The sequence below is a fragment of the Ziziphus jujuba genome, chromosome 12 (assembly GCF_031755915.1).
Source record: "Ziziphus jujuba cultivar Dongzao chromosome 12, ASM3175591v1".
Taxonomy (NCBI): domain Eukaryota; kingdom Viridiplantae; phylum Streptophyta; class Magnoliopsida; order Rosales; family Rhamnaceae; genus Ziziphus; species Ziziphus jujuba.
Window position 1 is genome coordinate 4386020 of NC_083390.1, and position 22270 is coordinate 4408289.

The 22270-nt window shown below is 34.4% G+C and overlaps 4 protein-coding genes across 5 annotated transcripts; 2 read left to right on the forward strand and 2 right to left on the reverse strand.

Moving 5' to 3' along the window:
• Window positions 1–2218: 2218 nt before the first annotated feature.
• LOC107428400 (uncharacterized) lies at window positions 2219–2830 on the forward strand. Its single transcript, XM_016038934.4, has one exon. The coding sequence runs from the start codon at window positions 2310–2312 to the stop codon at window positions 2487–2489; it is 180 nt and encodes a 59-aa protein (XP_015894420.1). The 5' UTR covers window positions 2219–2309; the 3' UTR covers window positions 2490–2830.
• Window positions 2831–4074: 1244 nt separating this feature from the next.
• LOC107428403 (F-box protein SKIP14) lies at window positions 4075–8441 on the reverse strand. 2 transcript variants are annotated; one of them, XM_016038937.4, is made up of 3 exons: window positions 8164–8441; window positions 6648–8025; window positions 4075–5849 (listed from the first exon to the last, which is right to left on the reverse strand). In XM_016038937.4, the coding sequence occupies exons 2-3, from the start codon at window positions 7578–7580 to the stop codon at window positions 5295–5297; spliced, it is 1488 nt and encodes a 495-aa protein (XP_015894423.2). In that variant the 5' UTR covers window positions 7581–8025; window positions 8164–8441; the 3' UTR covers window positions 4075–5294. The 2 variants fall into 2 exon arrangements, with proteins under 2 accessions (XP_015894423.2, XP_048318291.2); XM_048462334.2 differs by having other exon boundaries at window positions 6648–8441.
• Window positions 8442–10236: 1795 nt separating this feature from the next.
• Window positions 10237–14267, reverse strand: LOC107428395 (uncharacterized). The gene is made up of 6 exons (XM_016038929.4): window positions 14087–14267; window positions 13838–13974; window positions 12651–13003; window positions 12089–12185; window positions 11610–11891; window positions 10237–11480 (listed from the first exon to the last, which is right to left on the reverse strand). The coding sequence occupies exons 1-6, from the start codon at window positions 14220–14222 to the stop codon at window positions 10470–10472; spliced, it is 2016 nt and encodes a 671-aa protein (XP_015894415.3). The 5' UTR covers window positions 14223–14267; the 3' UTR covers window positions 10237–10469.
• Window positions 14268–14575: 308 nt separating this feature from the next.
• Window positions 14576–22270, forward strand: LOC107428397 (probable thimet oligopeptidase). The gene is made up of 20 exons (XM_016038931.4): window positions 14576–14823; window positions 14962–15083; window positions 15773–15936; window positions 16277–16367; window positions 16607–16786; window positions 17382–17462; window positions 17795–17875; window positions 18031–18123; window positions 18747–18827; window positions 18903–19065; window positions 19208–19328; window positions 19412–19484; window positions 19580–19687; window positions 20059–20156; window positions 20236–20281; window positions 20529–20625; window positions 20861–20934; window positions 21033–21137; window positions 21406–21486; window positions 21727–22270. Exons 1-20 carry the CDS (start codon window positions 14667–14669, stop codon window positions 21835–21837), a joined length of 2127 nt encoding a protein of 708 aa, XP_015894417.2. The 5' UTR covers window positions 14576–14666; the 3' UTR covers window positions 21838–22270.

A 22270-nucleotide genomic window follows, 5' to 3' on the forward strand; every position in this document is an offset into this window, starting at 1 on the left:
TAAATATTTAAATTATAATGATAGAGTTAAAAGATCAAAAGTTTTAGGACATATTAACATTATCCTGGAATCAATGGGAAAAACTTTAGCTGATTATGATCTTTTGGAATTTGACATTGATGACAATGATATTCATGATGATAATAGAGAAATTAGTGAGGAATTATCGATTGTTATAAATGATGATGATATTGCATGTGCACAATCTTTAAATATTGAACAAAAATATGCATACGATCAAATATTAGATAAAGTGTTCTCTAAAGTACCTGGTTTGTTTTTCATTGATGGCCCTGGTGGAAGTGGAAAAACTTTCTTATATAAAACAATTCTTGCTGCTGTTAGATCAAAAGGTTTAATTGCCCTTGCTACAACATCTTCAGGAGTTGCAGCTTCCATTTTACCTGGTGGAAGAACAGCTCATTCCAGGTTTAAAATTCCTTTAGTGATGGAAGAACATAATACATGTCATGTTAGTAAACAATCAGGATTAGCGAAACTTATGAAAGATGCAAGTTTAATAGTATGGGACGAAGCTCCGATGGTAAAAAAGGAAGCAATTGAATCATTAGATAAGATGTTACAAGATATAAATGAATGTGATTTGTTATTTGGTGGTAAAGTAGTTGTTTTTTGTGGGGATTTTAGACAAGTTCTTCCTGTAGTTCCAAAAGGTACTAGAGAAGAAGTTATAAATTCATCTTTAGTTAATTCATATTTATGGCCAAAATTACATAAAATAAAATTAAGTCAAAATATGCGAGCTCAATTTGATCCTTTATTTAGTCAATATTTGTTACGCATTGGTGATGGAGTTGAAGAATATATTCATGATGATTATATTAAATTGCCATGTCAAATGATTGTTCCAAATGTTGATAAAGAAGATGCATTGGATAACTTAATTAAACATGTATTTCTTGAAATTGAAAAGTATGCTGAAAACTTAGATTTTATGATAAATAGAGCTATTTTAACACCTAAAAATGATTATGTGGATCAAATTAATAATGTCTTAATAAATAGATTTGTAGGTGATACAATAACATATTATAGTTATGATGAATGTTTAGATAAAAGTCAACAAGATATTCATAAAGATTTCTTGAATATGTTAATGCCTAATGGATTTCCTCCACATGAATTAAGATTAAAAGTAAATTGTCCAGTTATACTATTAAGGAATATTAATCCTTCTGAAGGGCTATGCAATGGAACAAGATTAATTTGTCGTAGATTTGATCAAAATGTGATAGATGCTGAAATTAGTGTTGGAGAATATCGAGGAAAAAGAGTTTTCTTACCTAGAATTCCATTTATGCCAATAGAGAATGTAAAAGATGTCTTACATTTTAAACATAAACAATTTCCAATACGATTATGTTTTGCAATGACAATTAATAAAGCTCAAGGACAAACATTAGATTATGTTGGTGTATATTTACCGGAACCAGTTTTTTCTCATGGTCAGTTATATGTGGCTTTGTCTAGAGCAAAGATGGGACAATGTATAAAAATTTTGAATATTATGCCTTCAATAGATGAATTAGATTATACATTGACCAAAAATGTTGTATTTCATGAATTGTTGAGTGTAGTAAATTCTTCAAATAGGTAAGCTCAATGTATGTTACTTATATTATTGATGTTATTTTTATTTATTTATTTATTTTAAATTTTCTGGTCATTTTTTATATATTTGAAAGTGTTCTTACTTCAGTTGGAAGTGTTCTTACTTCAAAATTATATGATGCAATTTGGATATTAAATTTATGAAAAATTTGGGATAAAATAATTAATTTCTTTATGTTTGTTAATAATTTAAGATTAAATCCTTCTAAACATATTAATTAAAAAAATTAATTTAACAATTTTTTTAATTCAAAGTTTTCAATGTTACTTAAAAACTATTAAACATTCAAATTTTAATCCAAGCCACATGCATCGCACGTGACCATACCTAGTGTATATATATATATATATATATATGACATACACGTAAAAAAAGTAACTAGCTTTTCTAGGAAATAACATTCCCTTTTAACCAAACAAAACCAGAAAGTAAAAGGCCAAAAACAAAAAACCAAATTGGTCAAAGAATATTCGGTTAAAAACTATTCATCCAATCCAATAATAAAAAAAGCAAATAACCAAAAGCAAATTCATCAGTTATAATTAGTAAATTACGGTTACATCAGTACCAAGCTCAGCAATAAAAGCCATGGAAACCCAAAAATATAAAAATAAAGAAAACAGAGAGAAGACAGAGCAAGTGAAAGAAAGAAAAAAGGAAAGAGAGAGATAAGGAGATGGATTCTGGGTTGTCTTGGGCTGATCAATGGGATACAACCCCTGACCCTCCTCTGTCTTCATCATCAAATAATGGCAAGAAGAAGAGCAAAGATGGGTCTGATGACAGAAGCAAGTTTGGGATTTCAATGTTAAGCTTCAAATGGGTGAAAGAACTTCGCAAGAAATCTCAAAAATAATCAATCGTCCCTCAAACATAAACACATCCCAGAAAAGCCTCTTTCAGCTCCTCAGAATCCTCTCACAATCAATTAAATTTTTTAATAAAGTTATATTTTCTTTTTTCTTTTTTTTTATTCATTTGCCACCAAAAAAAAAAAAAAATGTTAATCAATTGTATTTGTATAAACTTTCTTTACATTCTTTTTTTCTTGTCTTTTGTTCTGCTTTATTGGACCAGAAAAACAAGAAGCAAATTATAGAAAGTAAGATTCATTCTTCAATTCAAATGTTGTAGATAAATATTAAAGATTTGAATAATGAATTCATTATAATCGTTTCATGGCATCCCATTTATCATCTGTCTCATCTTAATTAATTATAATTAGTTATAATTATAATCAATTATAGCTTTCTCTGATAGTTAATATTCTAATTCTAATTAATTAATTATAGCTTTGAATAATTAATTATATAGTATCTTTTTGTTCATTGTTTTTTTTTTATAGCTCTCTCTGAGAAGTGAAGGTTATGCATTGTTTGAAAATGCAAATTAAATTAATCTTCTAGAGGACAGTCTCAGCTATTTAAAAAAAAAAAAAAAAAAAAAAAAAAAAAAAAAAAAAAACTATTTCTAGAGGACAGAAAAGGCGGCTACTTTTTGTTTTTTTTTTTTTTTTTCCTTAAAAAAAAAAAAAAAATCTAATGACCTCAATAGTTTGAGGGGCAAAAATCTTGAGAAGAAAACAGACTGAAATCTATACGGATTGATGATGTTTATTTTGGTAACATAACCAGTATACCAAAGAATCGAATCATAAATTTAAAAAGGAAAAAGACCCTTTTTCAAAAATAGCACTGGAATACTAATGATAAATTGTTTTTCTTTTGTCAAATCACGTTCATGAAGAATATAACCCTTGTTGGAGAGCTCTATATAACTACCTTCTAATACTGATCTCATGGCAAGCATCTTAAATCCTTGAACAACACAGCTTCCTGTATCTTACACGACCACGCAGAACAAAGTTGTTCTGTAAATTTCATTTTTAAGGTTAGTTATGTCCTCGTACCTTGAAATACTGAAACATAACAGACTAGAAATCCTTGACAGCCATTACAAAATACCGTTCAGTCTAAGAATTCTCTGATAGATGTAAATATAGAGAGGCTTGGAGCAAGAAAAAAGGCCTAAGATTTGAAGTACATCACGACAACACCCCTAGTACATCTATGTAAAAGTTTAGAAGAAGACTCTGGTTCCCTTTTTATTTATTTATTATTAATAATAATATTATTATTATTATTTTTTGATATTGAGGTTGGAGAGATTAGAACTTTGGACCATTGATAGAATAGTGGCATTGCAACTAGGATGTTATGGGACGAAGAAAAAGTTTCGAACCTAAGAAATCTGGGACATATGATTATATGTTTAGAAGAAAGGAAAGCTAACACACCAAAGACTTCACAACAGAATACCAAACAACTTTGTAGAATAGCATGACATAAACAAGCATAGCAGAAATAACAAGCAAATTTTGAAGAACTTCACTTGTCTTATCATGATCCAGAAACTAATCACAAATTATCCAAAAAAACAAAGAAGAAACTTAACGCTAGCTTTGCCCAAAGCATAATGGACAAAACCAGTAAATTTTATATAACGTACACTTATATATCAGGGGATGCACATAGCACAGCAGTACAACCACCCAACGCACCCATAAAACTAAACAGTTAAGCAGAGTCTTGTTCCCTTAAAAGCTAAAACTAAAAAGCTACGCAGAGTTTTGTTCCTTTAAAGGCTAATGCATACAATTTGACCGCCCTGACTGGGGGCCAACAGAAGTCCACCTCGAACATAAGAACAGCTTACAGAGGCCATAGTGTGACAATGAATGGCATTAATCACCGTGGAAGGCCAAAGTTAATATTTTACTTGAAGATGGAAAATGAAACCATTACTCAAAAAGGTATAATAATTGGACTGTACTTATATGGATGTAAAATTCTGCAGTCCACATAAGTAGTGTATCGCAGATGGTGCTCCAAGAGTAGTCCCCAACACATAAACAGCTGCAGCATGAAGAACAATCACAATAAATCATCAGGTGATTTGGAAGATCAAGATATATAGCCCACTCTGCAGGAAGCAAATAAATGAGCGCCTTCTTTGACGAGGAAGCATACAAGAACACCACGAAATAGCAGTAGTACAACAGACAAGTAACCTTTTCCAATTTGCTCCTCAAAAAACTACAATCCAATCAAGTGCTACCAATGGCTAACTGAAAACAACTTGAAACTTCTACTCGTGTCAGAACAAACGGAAAGATCCACCTGCAAGTAAGATCCTCTACCATCTACTTTTTTTGTTCTTTTGTTTTTTGTTTTTTGTTTTTGGGTTTTTTTTTTTTTTTTTGTCTTTTTTTTTTTTTTTTCTCCTTTCGCACTCCTTCACCACAAGATTCACCTGGAAGTAAGTTCCTTTACCATCTACCCTTCTTTTTTTCCTTTTTTTCCGCTCTTTTTTCTTTTTTCTTTTTTCTTTTTTCTTTTTTCTTTTTTTTTTCTTTTTTTTTTTTTTTTTTGCTTTTTCTTTGTCACTCCTTCACCACAAGGCGACAGTATTGAATGCTGCGCACAGAAGTTAAATTCCACCAGCATGCTGAACCCAACACAGCTGACTAGGAAGCTAGAAATGAGATAAAATAATCATCATCCTACAGTACGCCTTGCTTCTCTTGACAGATGACTGGATAACCAATTATACTATTTACCTTCCATACATGAGACTGAAAGCCCTACACAAATATCAGTCTCTAGCCATGAAGACAGGTACTGTAGTTCTGTTCATGGTGAACAGCAAACTTGGCAGGTTCAACCTTCCTATCCTGCTTCTCTTGGCACTTCTGTAGCTGCTTACAACAATCCGAACAAAGCAATTCCAAACAAAATGTCTCCTCATATTCACTGTCATTAATACACCTACCACACTGAACACACCGTGCTATGCACAGTGTGCATGCCCTGCATACTTGAGTTGCATGGTTTTTCCCTTGACAAGCCTCTGCAGGACAATCATAAACAAGCCTCAGGTTCTGGCATCTCGGGCACACTTCAATATCAATGTCACGATTATCATCACAGGATAGATAGAAGTTTCCTCTGTGATAAATATGTGGCTTGCGGTCATTCTGCTGCGTCTGACTATCAGTCCCCAGCAAAAACTTCAGCTCTTCAAAATGCTTCTCTGTCACGCCATAAAGCCCACCAATTCGTAACTGCTTCACACCTTGTACTCCCGTAGACTTGAAAGCCTTTAAACTACTCACAATGCCCTCAATACTGAGCCTTGTACATCCAGGCACACTTAACTGCATAAATAAAGATATGAAGCAGCTTATCAATTGAACAACGATAGAAAAGGAGCAAATACACTAGTTTTTCAATATGATCTTGTTTTCTTTTTTGCCAATATACTAGGTTTTTGTTATGTTTTTTTTACAGTTTACAATATTAACCATTTGACATACAAGTAAGCAGGTCGCACAAATAATATCTACTTGAAACAAATGTAGTGCATTGGAAAAGGTAAACAAACATAGAAAAGCTTAGTAGTGGGTTAGACCTTCAAATTCCACACAATATCTTAAACAACCTTATCTTAGTTCAGCCATTCAATTAGGATCAAAACTTATTCTGAGTCACACGTTTGGTTACAGATATAATAACATGAACCAAAACTAAGCAGTATGTGAAGCTTACATGCTTGTAGACAAACATTTGCAGAGACATCCATTTATAATTATATTTTATACTTCAACTTGGTTAAAAAAGACACACATAATAAACTCAACTACTGAGGAAGATATTTACAAAAGACATCCAAAAATAACACCAGTAATGAAGCCTTACATGGTAAATAAAAGTATGTTGTGTGAAAAGTTTGGGTTAAGATGTCAAATGGCAATAACTTCAAATTATTAAAGGAGAAAAGTAGCCTACAAGGGAAATAAAGAAAGAAAAGACGAGAAACAAGAACACAAACCAATTAAAAAAAAAAAAAAGCAGACAACCAACTCAAACATTCAAGAAATCTAAAGATGCAAGAGCATAAAAGAGAGGAATTAACCAAGTTGAGAGCTAAAATCGATGAAATAAGGGATACAGACCTTGGTTAGCCTAGGATTACTTTCAAGCACACGTTTCACACCATCATCAGTTATCCTAGGGCACTCCACCAGGCTCAAGCATTGCAGATTACCTTGAGCCCTATTAGCTAATTGCAAAAGAACGTCATCAGTAATCTTTTCATTCAACGGTTGATCTATGTGAATACTCCTCCACAAGAGGGGGTCACTTCGAACTGTAGAACGTAGAGATTTGCAAACCCTTTCAACAAGAAGAAGATCCCGAACACCCAGATAACCAAGTGCAAAAAGCAAAGCACCATTAGGAGCTCCATCTCCATCAGAACAAACTCCATTACCATCCCCCAACTCTTCACCATGCTGGATTGTTTTGCCCATACTTTCATTGCCAAAGGTCAGAATGTCATTTAAACCACAAGTCGATCCAAACCCACCATGGCCAGATGCATCACCCCCAGCCTTCTCCTCATAACACCCACGAAATCCACATGCCATATTAGACTTATGATCAACACGGGTATTCACAGGGAACGCCTGGAACCTCATGGCGTTATTCAAAAAAAAATTCCATTCTGCAAAAAGCTGATAACTCTCATCACTCGCCCCAACCTCATCCTTTCCATACCCACGATAATCCAGTTCCAAATCCCCAAGCCAACTCGTGATTGCAGTGAAAGTGGTGCTTATATCCATTCCAAACGGATCCGAAGGCAGAAGATCAAGAATGTCGTTTGAGACAGATTCCTGTGAACCACCCCTCTCACACCTATCCCTTCCATAAGCAAAATGATCCTCAACATCCCTGTTGGAGTGCCATGGCTTACCAAACCCGTCCCCATTCTTCTCTGGAATACCCTCCACCAGGTACCCATTAGCCATCCTAATCGGTGAGACCAAATTGTCCTCGGAGATATGCGCTGGAAATATTGGTCGATGCGAAAAATTCAAGGCCATCTTTTTTTATGTACACTCCAACCCAAATCTTCCTCAGCAAAAATCTAATATCCTAGGTTTCTTAACCCTCTTCTTTCTTTTTCTTTTTTTTTTTTTTTTCCCCTAAAAGACAGGGGGAGGAGAAAAAGGAAAAAAAAACGGAGGGAAAAAACAATCAAAGAAAGAAAGAAAGAAAGACAATCGGGGATAAAAGATAACAAATTTGTAGAAGATGAAGATCAAACAAGAAAACCCTCAATTTCAGATGGCAAACTAAAACAACGCACCAAAAATTTCACTGAGTTTCTTGTAACCAACCCAACCCTAAAGTTATAGCTAGAATGTGAACGCGAAAGAAAGACACGAAAACCTAACCCAATCTATCAACAAGATAAGAATCAAAGAATTAAATTTTCCTCTTTTCTCTTTAAATTTTTTTCCCCCTTTGGCCTAATCTAAATCAAAACTAGGGTTTGCAAAAAAAAAAAAAAAAAAGGATCAAGAAGCAGTATACGAAGAACCCAAAACAAAAAAAAAAAAATATATGAAAAATTCGATAGAAGAATCAGAGATAACCAAATCGAAAAGAATGGAAATTGATTACCACAAAGCCCTAATTTTGGTCAGACGAACGCAATCGACAGCGAAGCCTCTTGGTATCGAATCCTCGCAGAAGAAAGAAAACGAAGAAAGAAAAATAAAAGAAATAAAAACAACCAAAAAAAAAAAAAAGAGAAACTTTTTGGTGGATTTGGATAATTCGAAAGGATAGTTTATATGGGTCTTTAACCTTTTTTTTTTTTTTTTTTGGGGGGGGGGGGATTTTTTCTTTTTCTCCGGTGGAAATTCGATCCGAGGAGAGGTGAGAGAGCCTGTCGATCGAGTTCAGAGAAAAGAGAGAGAGAGAGAGAGAGAGAAAGGAGGAAGAAAATTAATATTAATATTAAAAAAATAATAATAATAAATTATTTTAAAAAAAAAAAAAAAAAAAACAAAGAGAGAGGGTGAATGTTAACGGTGAATTGTCCAATTTAGGAGAGAGAGGTGAGGAGAAAAGAACACGTGTCGGAATTTTAAGAAGAATTACTTTTTCTTCGCATTAAGATGTGGCGGGAGACGGAATCTCTATTGTGCTGTGAAATGTGATTCCAAAGCCTCCTTCTTCCCCTAAACCCTCGCTGTTAGCCCTTCTAATTTCCACGTTTTTATATTTATGTATTATTGTACATTTTTTTTTTTTTATTATTCTCTTTTGCTTCTCATCACGTCCGTTAAATTCTCATCTGTGGGTTTTGGGTTTATTGTACTATGTTTGCATCGGACGGTTGTTAGGTGACTTGTAGGGTGGGAAGGGTGTGAGTGCCTTTTTAAGATGTGAATCGGTGACAAAAGGCCAAAAGGATCAGGGAGAGACTAAGAAGGTGGTGAACTCTGACCCTGGGACCCCACTTTCAATCCCCGTGGCACATCTGATTGGTGTTTGGGTGGCTAGAACAATCTGAAAATCCAAATGGACCAAATCCAAATGCCTATTAGGATTTTTTAGTTTTTAAAATTTTTGTTTCTTTTTTCTTTTTTTTTTTTTTGGGGGAACCTTTATGGGATATGTGATTTGTGTATTTGTAGGGTTCAGAAAATGAAAGTTGAAGCACAATTGTACCTACCCACCAAATCTAACAAAACCATATTGAATGATAGTTAATACTAATAGGATTTGTTGCACAGAATGTCCTACCTTCCTCCATCTAAACAAAAATAACATAAAACTGAAATAGACGTTTTTTTATTTTGGTAAGATTTTTAAAAAGTATATAATATAATCTGATTTGAATCCAAAATTGGATTAAGAGTGGGGTTCAAAGAAAGAGTGGCTTTTAACACATAAATGGGTCATTTTTTGTTGGTTTTATTTTTAAGATTGAAAAGTTATTTGCAAGTAAAGTCAGGTTAAGAAAAATCATCATCTGGCTAAGAATATATACTAAGAGGCTCACTATGCATTTAACTTTGAGAACAAATTCTTTTCCCTTCCATACAGTGAATGGTGATCATATCCTTGGAATCCTTCAGAACTTGGACTTCCTCAAAGCATGTGAAGGTAAACCCTTGAAGAAAAGGCAAAGATGTCCTCTGAAGCACTCAAAAAGGGCTCCCAATTGCAAGGAACAGAACAATCACCATTAACTTTCATCTACTTTCCATCAGAGAGATATTACGGCTCTCTTGCTAGGACAGCAACATAATCATGTTCTTGGTTTGGACAAATTTTTACATGTCATTGTTGGAGAAACCAAGTAACTTCTAAAAGTGATTTTAATAGTGCCAGGAAATTCCATCAGTGCAAGGTGATGTTAACTTGGATGCAATAAGCCCATCCAACACCAACTTGAAGGTCATGGGAAAATCAGCAAATAGCATATAATGTATTTCTGAGATGATGTGTCACACACACCTAGAAGATATTGCCAGTTCGTCTCACTCAAAATGCATTTCCACATTTAAAAATAAAATAGTAAAATTAAAAATAAAAATAAATTTATTTAAAAAAAAAAAGAAAAAAAAAGGGAAACGTATGAGAAATGAGCAGTTTTGCACAACATAGATGTAAATGGTGTGAACCATAAACCTCAGCCTTATTGATTTCCTGGGCATAACTCATAACTGAATACCAGAGAAATATAATCATAACCAACAATACTTTTTATGGGAAACTCCACAAAGCGTGCTTTTCATGATCTGAAACTAATCGACTAAGAAATCACCTGGGATTGATTGTCCTAAATCAATTTAAACAGCATGATGCCGAAGATGAACTACAAAATCTCAGCTCAGTCTAAACAAAAAATTAATGAAAACTAGTAAAAAAGTGACTTAAGTATCCAAAACGTTCAACCAAAAACCCTCTTCTGGTTAGTTTCTCGACTTCTTTCTTGATGACTTCGATGAAGACTTGGTTGTTTGGTCCACGACTGAATTCTGCAAAGCTCCTTTGGAGGTTGTTGCTTGGTTTGATTTTGAGTTTGTACTACTGGAACTGGCAGCAGCAGCACCGGGTTCATGTTTTTCTCTAACTACTGCACCCTGAGAACCTCTCACCTGCGCTGCTCTCTTATCCTTTCTCTTGGGCCTGTAACTTGATCTCTCTCTCTTTGGAAGCCACCTTTCCGGATCTGGTGGAGGTCCTGGGTTTGCAGGGTCAAACCCTTTAGGATACCTTGGCTTTCTCTTTCTCTTTTTCTTTGCTTTTGCTTTATTCTTCCCCTCATCATATGTTTCAGTCACCCCAACATGAGGACCACCCTCAACATGTTTAGCACCAGAAGTCTTCTCCAAACTATCCACATCAACACCCTTCAGACCTGGTAATGGCTTCAGCTTCTTTTCATAAGCTTCTGCTTTACTAACATCCACATGAGCAACTGTAGTTACAAGCCCAATCAATGCTTCCACACTTCCATGGCTTTTCACAAGCTCCTCATATAGACGAGCAGCATCCTCTTCTTGGCCATGCCTGAGTTTGTACGAAGCAGCCTCTTGCATTATAAGGCTAAGCTTGTTATTGTCGGTCATGGAATTTGACCACCATTTGATTGCAGCATCTAGTACAGCAGCAGCACCATCGATATCCCCTGCACGCTCTTTAAGAGATACAAGAGTAGCAACAGTGGCGGGCATGTGCTGGATATCGGGTATCTTAGACAAGGACTCAGCTGCAATATGAGGGTGGCTGGCAGCAGCAGCTACCTGTGCTCTTGCTAAAAGAACAACCTTGGATTTCTCAGGGAACTTCTCAGCAAACTGCCCTAAAATTTCTTCAGCTTTCCCAGCTTTATTCTCTCTCACCAGGACTGCAGCCTGAAGTAGTACAGGCATCACACTATCGCGAAACATTTCTGGAAGTGCAGCAACAAGCTCTCGGGCCTAAAATTTTTCATTCTTAATATAAATCAGAAAGCGAAGTGGGAGAACTGACAATTATGTCACATAAAGCAGAAATGTTCTCAAAATGAACCAACCCCCAAAGAGAAAACAACAGAGTGAAAATCAAACCTGATCCATCCTATTTGCATGGAGAAGTAAAAGGACTCGATTTGCATATATTGTTTCTCTTTGCTTTGGTGAGAGCTTCAAGTCAAGACCATGAGAAAGCTGAAAGTTTTGTGCATCTTTCTCTTTAAGCTTGTCAAGTTTCCTTAAGCTATCAGAAACATCTTTTGAACCTCTTAATGCGATTAGGTTGTTCACTGCCACTGAAAGCGATGATTCATCAGCCAGATCTCGTTTAATAATGTCTGTATAAGCTTCAGTGGCCTCTTGTGCGTGCCCAAGGAGCTGTCAAAATATTCTAAATGCATTATTGGCTATTTAATTTTCCCAATAGGAAAAATTTAACAAAAAGAGAAATTTCATCAAAACATGACAATTTAACCAACTAGCTGATCCTAAATGTTTCATGATAATGGCTTAGCTGATCCTACATGTGACATGATAATGGCTTAGTTGATTTAAACAGAGTTTTATATTATTACCTGCTGTACATAGGCCAACTGGACAGCTATAGGTGCCAATTCTATTTCGATTTCATCATCAGGTATGTTGTCTTCCAGTAGTGTTTCCTGACCAATCCTGACAAAACAGGCAAATTACATTTCTGTGAGCTTATCATCAATTTTCTAGACAAGTTATAATTTCCCAAGTGTGAAAATTCATAAACCCAATTAGATGCCACATGATAATGAAATAATTAAACACATTTATAAAGAAATAAAAACTATTCAGAAAAAAAGTTTACAATTACTTGAGTACATGAATGTCTTTGTAGAGCAATTCATTTAAAATATTTTATTTCAAATTCAAAGAAAACAAAAGTAGATTATCATTTATGCACGTGTCTTCATACAACACAAAGAAGGAATTTGGGTAAGATTCTGCAATTAGGTTCTCTATGTCAGCATTGTATGCAAGTATGTAGATACATAGATCAGAGAAATGGCAGAACAGAAAGAAGGGCCAATAGTTTAATTGAGAAAATGACTCGTTTGAATGCTTACTAGGAAAGTAACTGGTTTTCATCAAGTTTTGACATATTACCTTCGCGCTGACAGCAAGAGTTGTTCAGCATCTGTGTACTTATTCTTTTCAATTAAAGAACATGCAGTGTTGTATGCCAATTCAAAGCTGCTAGTTGCTTTAACCCTGAATGCGTCCATCATTCCTTGCACTTCAGAGGCTCTTCCAGCAGTGATCAAACTAGCCACGGAATTTATCTCCAAAGATTCAATCTTCGATTTTTGAAGCTTCTGGTAGATATCAATACAAGCATCCAATTTTCCTAAACGATATAGGATCTGGGATTCCAAAAGCAAGGTTGCAGAATTTTTTTCTTGGCTCTTCAGAGACTTCAGAGCTTCATCTAACTTATTTTGCCTGTATAGGCAATATGCCTATTCAGAGGAAGTACATAATCAATAAGATAAGTAGAAAAAAAAAAAATATCAAAGTATCTATACGGTCGAAAATAAATATTGAGGGCACAAGATAAAGTACCAAAGTTTTGTGCACCACTAAAATCCACCCAAGTTCATCTAATTACCAAAAACAAACATAAAAATCGATGGGTTTCATCACCTAAACATTGCTCATTCAACAACCATTGGTATAAAGAGATAAACCTATATGACCACGGCAAAGAAAGAACCAAGATCAAACAAAAGAGTGAAAAAACAAAATGCTCAATTATCGTGAATTGATCTTCTGATATGGGATACTTGTTTACCTCAACTCAAGTCAACAAAATTAGACATTCAAAATGCCCAACCTCTCAACGTTTGATAGTTATTTCATCTTTTAATTTTCGTCTCAAATTTAAGATTTTTATTTTTTTTATTTTTTATTGGTGAATAAAATTTAAGGTTTTAATAATCACAGGTGGTAAATATAGTAAGAAATCAGCCAAGTTAAGGAAAGTAAACATCATAAACACTACACACATGCTCGAATACATTGCCGCAAAGTAATCGTTCAATCAACCAGAACTACCTGTTTGTATCATAGTACTGGAACGGTAACCCAATTACATAATCAAAGTTAACCAAAAGACACAAAATTTAACAGACAAACAAAACTCACGAAATAAACGCAATGAACTACGACTACATGATAAAACGAATAAGCTGTGATGAAAACGACTAAGCTGTGATGAAAACGAATAAGCCGTGATGAAATGTTTATATAGATATATACATATTAGACTGGCAAAAATGCTTACAATTACCAACCTTGAAGAAGCTGAAATCCACAGGAATCCTCTGCGAAGATTGAATGGCGGACAAAGCCTTGTCGATATCATCAGCCCTAATCAAAGCCACGACCTTGCATCGAATAGCGTCTTCGTCCCCCGGTGCAATTGACAGAACTACAAAAAGAATCCAAATTTGTTAGTGAAATGCTTAAAAGATGTAACCAAAAAAAAAAAAAAATGTTCAGGAGGCTGAAAAAGCAATTTAAAAAAAAAAAAAAAAATAGACCTTGATCTGCAACTTTGACGGCTTGCTCGAATTCGGATCGCTGGATGTGCTTGTCAAGAGAAGCGAAGAGATCTTCAATCGGAGGAGGAGGTTGCGACGGCGAAGTTGAAGGTTTGGGTTTGGGTTTCGGAGCCATGTTTCCTAGACCTTTTTTCTCGGTTGCCAAACAGAAGTGAGAAAATTAAAGACTGAAGAATACAGAGTGCGCTTCCCGGGTTTGGTAAGTTGGGTACAGACCCGGTGCAACTCCCGGATGGTTAATAGTGTCCAGGCCCATTATAGTCCATTAACGTCAAAACCATTTTGGGCCTTCCGGGTATCCGAGCTCATATCCACTCAGCCAATCCGGATTCGAAATTTCGAAACTTTGGAGCTGGGGCTGATTGTTCGGGCATTGATTGTGACATGTGAAATCTTACCTTTTTTTTTTTTTAATTTAAGTTTTTTTATCGCAATTAATTATTTTTAAAGCTCAATTTCCAAGTAAACGAAATTATATAATTTCATTGTCGGGCATTTCCCTCCCTTTGAAATTGCCGTTTGGGGAGAGAGAAAGTTCTACTGGAAAAAAACAAAGAAAATGACGGAAAGTCAAGGAGACGGAGAGAAAATGACTAAACAGTGGCGACGAGACCGAACCCTACTGACCTTCACCGGAGCTGCTGCTCTCGTTGCTCTCGCTGTTAACTTCGGAATCACCGCCTTCAACTCTCACAAGCAAAAACGAAAGAAGCAAGGTTTTTCCTTCTTCTTTTTTTCCCTCACTTTTTCCTGTCAACCAAACGGTCTCAATCCTCTTGTTCAATTTTGTTTTTATTTTTTTTTATTTTTCCGGTTTTGAATCCTTGCGTTTATCTGTATGCGTTCTTTTTCAGATCTTCAGGGCTGTAAGGTTCGTGTTAATCTGTCGGCTTCTGAGATTCTTAAGTTGGCGGACCAAATCGTTAACAAGTCGAAGGAGGTTCACGATGCAGTTGCTTCTGTTCCACTTGATAAGGTACTGATGAAATTCACCCAAGATTTATATAAATTATAGTGATCGCCGTCTGTTATGTGATTGAGTACATTGTGCTGTGCTCTATTTTCTATAATCATGCAGTGGCTTTTTTAAAATTTGTATTACTTGTGAGAAGAGTATGGAGTTTGTACAATGAGGATCGGAATGGTTTTGTTTTACTGTTGAAATGATGCTTGGCTGTGATCTTGCTAATTGTTTATGCGGTTTGTTTGGGAATGTGCAAATGAAATGCAGCTTTGAACTTTACATTGGGATGGTAAGTGTTTACTCCACAATTCAGAGTGAGGTATGAGAGATTTTGTGCTCAATTAGAATATTTGGGGCTTTGATGAATCTCAATTTTTAAAAGTATGTATGCTGGATACCGACCAATGTCAATAGCAAAAAGAAAGTTTCATGGCTTTTATTTATTTATCTATTGTTTGAGCTTCTAATACGTGTATCTTTATTTCTCTTGACAAAATAATCATTGTTGGTATTAGAGTTTAGACAGCATATTCTTTTTTTTTTTTTTTTTCTTTTTTCTTTTATCTTTCCTTTTTTGGGAAGAGGGCACATTGTTTCTTATTAGACATTGCCTTTCTCTCTTTCTCTCTTTCTTTATTTTTTTATTTTATTTTTTTTTATTTTTGAAAAATAATGTTTTTCATACCTGTCCCATTTTGCAGGTGACATATACAAATGCTATTTGGCCTCTAGCAGAACTAGAGCTCCAGCAATTTCCACTGGTCCAATCTTGTGTTTTCCCCAAATTGGTATCCACTTCAGAAGATGTTCGCAAAGCTAGTGCTGAAGCAGAAAGGAAACTTGATGGCCATGTTCAGATATGCAGGTTTTATTGTTTAACTCTTTTTCGTTTTGCATTTACAATTGGTTTTTTGTGCCTGCTTTGTTTCTTCTTCTTCTTCTTACCAAATCAGCAGGTTCCTTGTGATTTTTTTGAACGGACAAGTTGAAATATAAAAGCTCCTTTTAATTCTAGAGAATCTCAGTTTTCTGTGGTTGTATAATTTTCTTTTCTGCAATATGGTTTTGTGAAATTACATTCAACTTGAAGTGTTTATAAATGTGAGTTCTCTGGACTGGAGATTACTTGGTAAAAAAGTTAAATATTGCATTCACTTTGCTAAATATGGAAGTAAATAACATGCCATACCATGCAAACTGATCAGTGAGCGCGAAGATGTATATCGTGTTGTCAGAGCTTTTGCTTCTAGGGGGGAGTGGATTAATGCCGAAGTAAAGCACTATACAGAGTGTTTGGTAAGAGCATACTATATCATTCTTATCAGTCATATTTTGGGGTTTTTAATTTAAAGTTATTTGCTTCATGCTAGCTACAAGCCCACAACCTATTTTTATTGGGGTTTTTCAATTGACAAACAATATGTCACTGAGTTTTAACAAATTAAGCTTTATAGTATTTAATTTTCTGTTATGGTTTAATGATTCAAAGCTGGAAAGAGGAAATTTGGATATTGATTCTTCCCTAATAGTGACAGGTGAGAGACTTTGAATGGAATGGGTTAAACCTTACTTTAACCAAGAGGGATGAATTGCAGCGTTTGAAAGCACAAATCGATGGACTAAGCTTGCAATATATTCAAAATTTGAATGATGATAATACCTTTCTTCTCTTCCGTGAGGCTGAACTAGCTGGGTTACCAACTGAGTTCCTTAAGGTGCAGTATGTGTATTATCCCCTTGTTCATTATGTTTGAACCAGCCTCCTCACGATGTTTTGTTTAGTTTTTTGTTTTTAAATTTACTGGGTAGCCGTTGTTCACTCCTTTCTTTTTGGTATGTAGTATATCAATAGACTGCTATCAGTTTTATTTAGTTGTTTTGTGGTATATTTGTAACCTCTGGATTGTTCTAGATAAACATAACTCATTACTTTATTTGTAATGATCAATCAATGGTCAAAACTAAAAATGTATTTTACAATGAGAAGTGGATAACTCTTGATTGAAAAGCTACATGAAGATTTTGACTAGCTTTTTCTTTTTTGAAAATTAAAAAAAAAAAAAATGATAATTGCTTCAGCAATAAATATGGTGAAAAAAAGCACATGGATGTTTCAGGAAACAATTTAATGCTTAATCATAGATTATGGTATGGCATAAGAAATCTCAGAGGGCTAAGCTCCTCCTTTTTCCGTTCTGATTATAATAATCTATTAATATCCATGTAAGATTATACATCTTGTCTTGAAGTAATAAATGTACTTCCAATAACAATTTTTGACATTGCTGGAATAAATTTGTTACCACGCAGACCTTAAACAAATCTGACAATGGTAAATTCAAAATCTCCCTGAGAAGCCATCATGTTGCAGCAGTACTGGAACTTTGTAAGGTATTATGTTGAGAATTCATTATTATTTTACCAAATTAACTGATTGGAAATTATTTGTTGCCCTATATGTTGCCATATCTATAGCATTGCCTTTTAATGTGCTGAGCTTTTCCAGATAAGTCTACACTACTTAATGGAAAAAGAAAAATTACTTAGAGTTTGTTTTGTTGTTGGGGAAAACCACATTCTTAAGAATGCTCAAGTAGTTTCTTGTTGCTATGTTATTGAAATCACATGATTTTGTTACTTTTTCACATTGGATGATATATTGTTTACTACTTATGAGAGCAGCTATTAATGTAGTTCAAAATGTTGACTTTGAGCGTGTTAAGGTGGGAGCAACAAGGAGGATGGTAGCTGTGGCATATGGGAAGAGGTGTGGAGAAGTGAATCTTTCTCTCTTGGAAGATTTGGTAAAGTTTTATACCTTTTCCTGATGAAAATTTTAAGTCACTTGCGCATTTGTATGGTATCTAAAATGAAAATTCATAATTCCAATATTATTTAAATTTTAAAACAAGGTTAGAAAGTTTTAGAATCATTTGATATTGACATTCTTTTGGTTTAGGTACAACTTCGTCATAAATTCGCTCGTTTACTTGGTTATGCAAATTATGCTGACTATGCTGTTGATTTTAGAATGGCAAAGACACCATTAAAGGTTTGTTTACTGTTGCTATTTCTAAATTGATGAAAAATATAGAAATGGTAATTTATGATTTTTTTTTTTTTTTTTTTCATTGTTCTTGTACTAGAGCGACTGATTGTGTAATCTTGCTCTTTTTGTATGACTTCTCTTTAGTTGTCTGGATGATGCTTAGTATGGTTTTTCTTAGATTTGTGTACATGAACTCCTTCCCGTCGCTAGGATCTTCTATGTCAAAAATCCACTAGAATGTTCTATAACTTTAAAACTTAATGAAGAAGAAAGTGAAGCCAGTTTTTCTATGGCATTCATGTCTGATAAACACATATACTGTGATAGAAAAAGGGATAAGGTCGTACGATACAATGAATGGATGATACAGAATGTTAAATTAATAGAGAAAAGACAATGGATAATACAGAATGTTGAATTAAAATAGAGAAAAGACACATTAATAGTCATAGAATGAACTTAATTTTGAATTCGATCCTCTAGTGGTAGCTTTAAGTTTTTTGTTGCTTTGTATAGATAGTAGAAAGATCTATGCATTGAGCCTCTTTTTGGTGGATCTTCCTTTACTAAATGCTTTTCCCTATCAGTTATTTCCTGTAGCTGATACTTTTGAGGTGTATGCGCAGGTATTTGAGTTCTTGGAGGACATTTCCAGCAGTTTGAGTGACTTGGCTTTTAAAGAACTTAATATGCTGAAGGACTTAAAGGTTAGAATTTGGTTTGTGATTTCCCTTCCCTTAAAGTTATTGTTTCTCATACTTTCATAAGTTTGATTGGTACAGAAGAAAGAGGAAGGAGAGCATTCATTTGGAATTGAGGATCTACTGTACTACATGAAGAAGGCTGAGGAGCAACAATTCAATTTGGACTTGGGGGTACTTAAGCAATACTTTCCTGTCAATTTGGTCTTATCTGGGATCTTCAAGATAGTCCAAGACCTTTTTGGTAATCATATATTTCTAATATCATTTGCACTGCCTTTTTATTATCTTATTAAGGCTACATTATCTCTTGATGTCCAGTTTAACTTGATCATTTCACTTTTGGAAATAAGTTATAGTCTAATTCCTGTCTTTATTTCATTAAGGTTTAAGGTTTGAAGAAGTTGTAGATGCTGAGGTTTGGAACTCTGATGTCCGTGTGTTTTCAGTTCTTGACTCCAGTTCTGGTGAAGTCTTTGGATATTTCTACCTTGATATTTATAGAAGGTTCAGTATGGAATAGTTTTCATCTCATGTGTTTTATTTATCTGAGTTAGAAGAAAATGAAATCATGCTGCATATTTGAACAGGGAAGGAAAATATAATCATACCTGTGTGGTGGCTCTTCAGAATGGTGGACTACTATCCAACAATGCACGTCAGGTTGTGTTTTTAATCTATAAGTGTGATGCTTTTAACACACTGTGATATAGCAATACATGTTATGCCATTGTTTACTATTTTATTTCTGTAACTAGATACCTATAGTGTTGCTGATATCTAACACGCAAAGAAATGAGGGAGGTCATTTTGGGTTGTTGCGATTCTCTGAAGTGATTAATCTTTTTCATGAGTTTGGCCATGTGGTATGCTTTCTTTCATCCTTGACATGTTTTATTAGCATTGCAAATTTTTATATGGCAACTATGAACTGCTATTGAATTATGCATTCTGGTTACAAAATTTCTGTCAACTATGGTGCAAGTGCAGTATGGCACAGTGAGCTAGATCTTTGATTTTTATATGTGAAAATGTATGACCTATGTGCAATTTTATAGTTCTTCTCCAGTAGCTAGTAATAGGATTACTTTGCTCCCATTTATTAATTTCTTTTACATACTCGCTAAGGTTATGAAGTTTGTTTATATAGCAGTTATAACATATTGAATGCTGTAAGGTCCATGGCGATATGATGTCTAAAGTTGACATTAGTTTTTGTCATCGTGAAAAATTTTAGGTTCAACATATATGCAATCGTGCATCTTTTGCTAGATTTTCTGGCCTTGGCTATGATCCAGATTTTGTTGAGGTCCCTGCACAGGTGCTAGAAAACTGGTAATCTATTGGTCATTTCTCTTTTTACTGAATATACTAAACCCAAAATTAGCCTTTAACGTTTTTTGTATAATCTTAGGTGTTATGAAGGTTTTTCTTTGAAGTTGATATCTGGCTTCAATCAGGTGAGAAATGTGTTTCCTTTTGCCTTTTTTTTTTTTTTTTTGAAGTAAAATTCTTTGAAATTTTTTTCTTCTCTCTGTTAAATCTTTATTCAGTTTAATTGTTTACCACAGAACATTTTAATTTTTGGTAAACATATCTAATTGAATTAGTTTTCTTCTTAAGTTTGTTATGATGTAAATATATTTATAAGAATTTTCTCTATAATTATATTGACTTAGTTGCATGCCTGATTTCTATGATTTGCAGGATGTAACAAAGCCTGTCAAGGATGAAATATGTAAATCCCTTAAGAGACAGCGGCATTCATTTTCTGCACTTAAGTTGAAGCAAGAAATTCTTTATTGTAAGTGCACAACATTCTAAGTTCTAAAACTGGAGAGCTTGCTAAATTTCTTGAATGTTATTCCTAAATTTCTGGTGTAAGTATCTCTAATAAGGTTTCATGTGGTTTTGAGGATGCCATTGGAGTAATATAGTTCAGCTGGAAGATCTTAAGTAGCTGCTTTTATTCAAATAAATTGTTGCTTTTGCTTGATGACGCCTTTGACTGTATAATTTGAATTTGTCCAAAATGTCAGGTCTTTTTGATCAAATTATACATTCTAATGAGAATGTTGACATTGTTGAGCTGTTCAAGCATCTTCATCCAAAGGTATGTAACTGTTAAAGCAGTTCCTTGGTAAAGTTGTATCTTTTCGGTTAAAATAGTGACTGTTTGGTTACTATTTTTAATCCTTTTTTGGGAATCAGGTCATGTTAGGTTTGCCAATGTTGGAAGGAACAAATCCAGCTTCGCGTTTTACATGCAGTGCTATTGGTTATGAAGCTGCTTGTTACAGTCGTATTTGGAGTGAGGTTTGTCATCTCACTATGACCTTAAGGATTGGTTACATATACTTAGTTTCTTGAGCAACGCATACTCCATCATCATGAGCATGATGATTTCTTTCAATTATTACCCCCATTTTAGTTAGCTTTCACTCTAACACAACATGATACGCAATTAACTTGTGAAAATTTTCTACTTCATTTATTTTGGAGGAACCATCCTAATCTCCTTTGATTCTTTGACTATCATTACTAATGCCTCGATTCTAATTTACTAATGCCTTGATTCTAATAGGTTTTTGCTGCTGATATCTACGCTTCAAAGTTTCGTGATGGCCTTTTGAACCAGTATGTTGGAATGCAGTTCAGGAACAAGGTGAACACATTGCTCAATTTTAAAAGATGTTGACTAAGTGTCTGTAAAATGTCTGTTGAATTGATTTGTCTTCTCAACAGAATGTGGCTTTCTATTGCCTACAAGAGGTTTTTGTTTAGGGTTTTTTCTTGCCTATCATGTTCCTAGGAATTTCCGTGGTTTCTTATTCGATTGTTTGCAACAAAGATCTGTGGGGATTGGAAATTAACTCACACCTACTTCCTTTTTTCCTGTTTTTAGGTTTTGGCTCCTGGAGGGGCAAAGGAACCTATTGAAGTTTTATCAGATTTTCTTGGCAGAGAACCATCAATCCAAGCATTTGTTGACAGCAAAGCCAAGCATAGTTTGTAGCAAGGAAGTAACTTGTCTAAACTTCTTTCTTCACAACTATCCTTTACTCTGCAAGATTACTTTCTTGCTCAGCGTTTACAAATTTTCGTTGCCGGTGGGCGTATTTCACTTTTGTACCATAAGTGCATGAAAAAAAGGTTAGGGTTTCCATGCACTTATGGTTGTGCTGTGTTTTTATTTGTTGATATCAGTGTTGTATTCTTAGGTTTTCTTCTTTTTTTTTTTTTTTTTTTTTGGGAATAGCAATGAATTCTTAATTAGTTAGGGTAGCTTCGAAAATTAGGCTGCCTTAATGGGGACATCACATTTTTGGTAGCCCACATTTTTTTATTTTTTTTGGTATTTATATGATATATCTGGTCTTCAAGCATGGAATCAATCACTTGGCATATTCATGTAAATTTATTATTATATTATTAATATTCGTTTCATC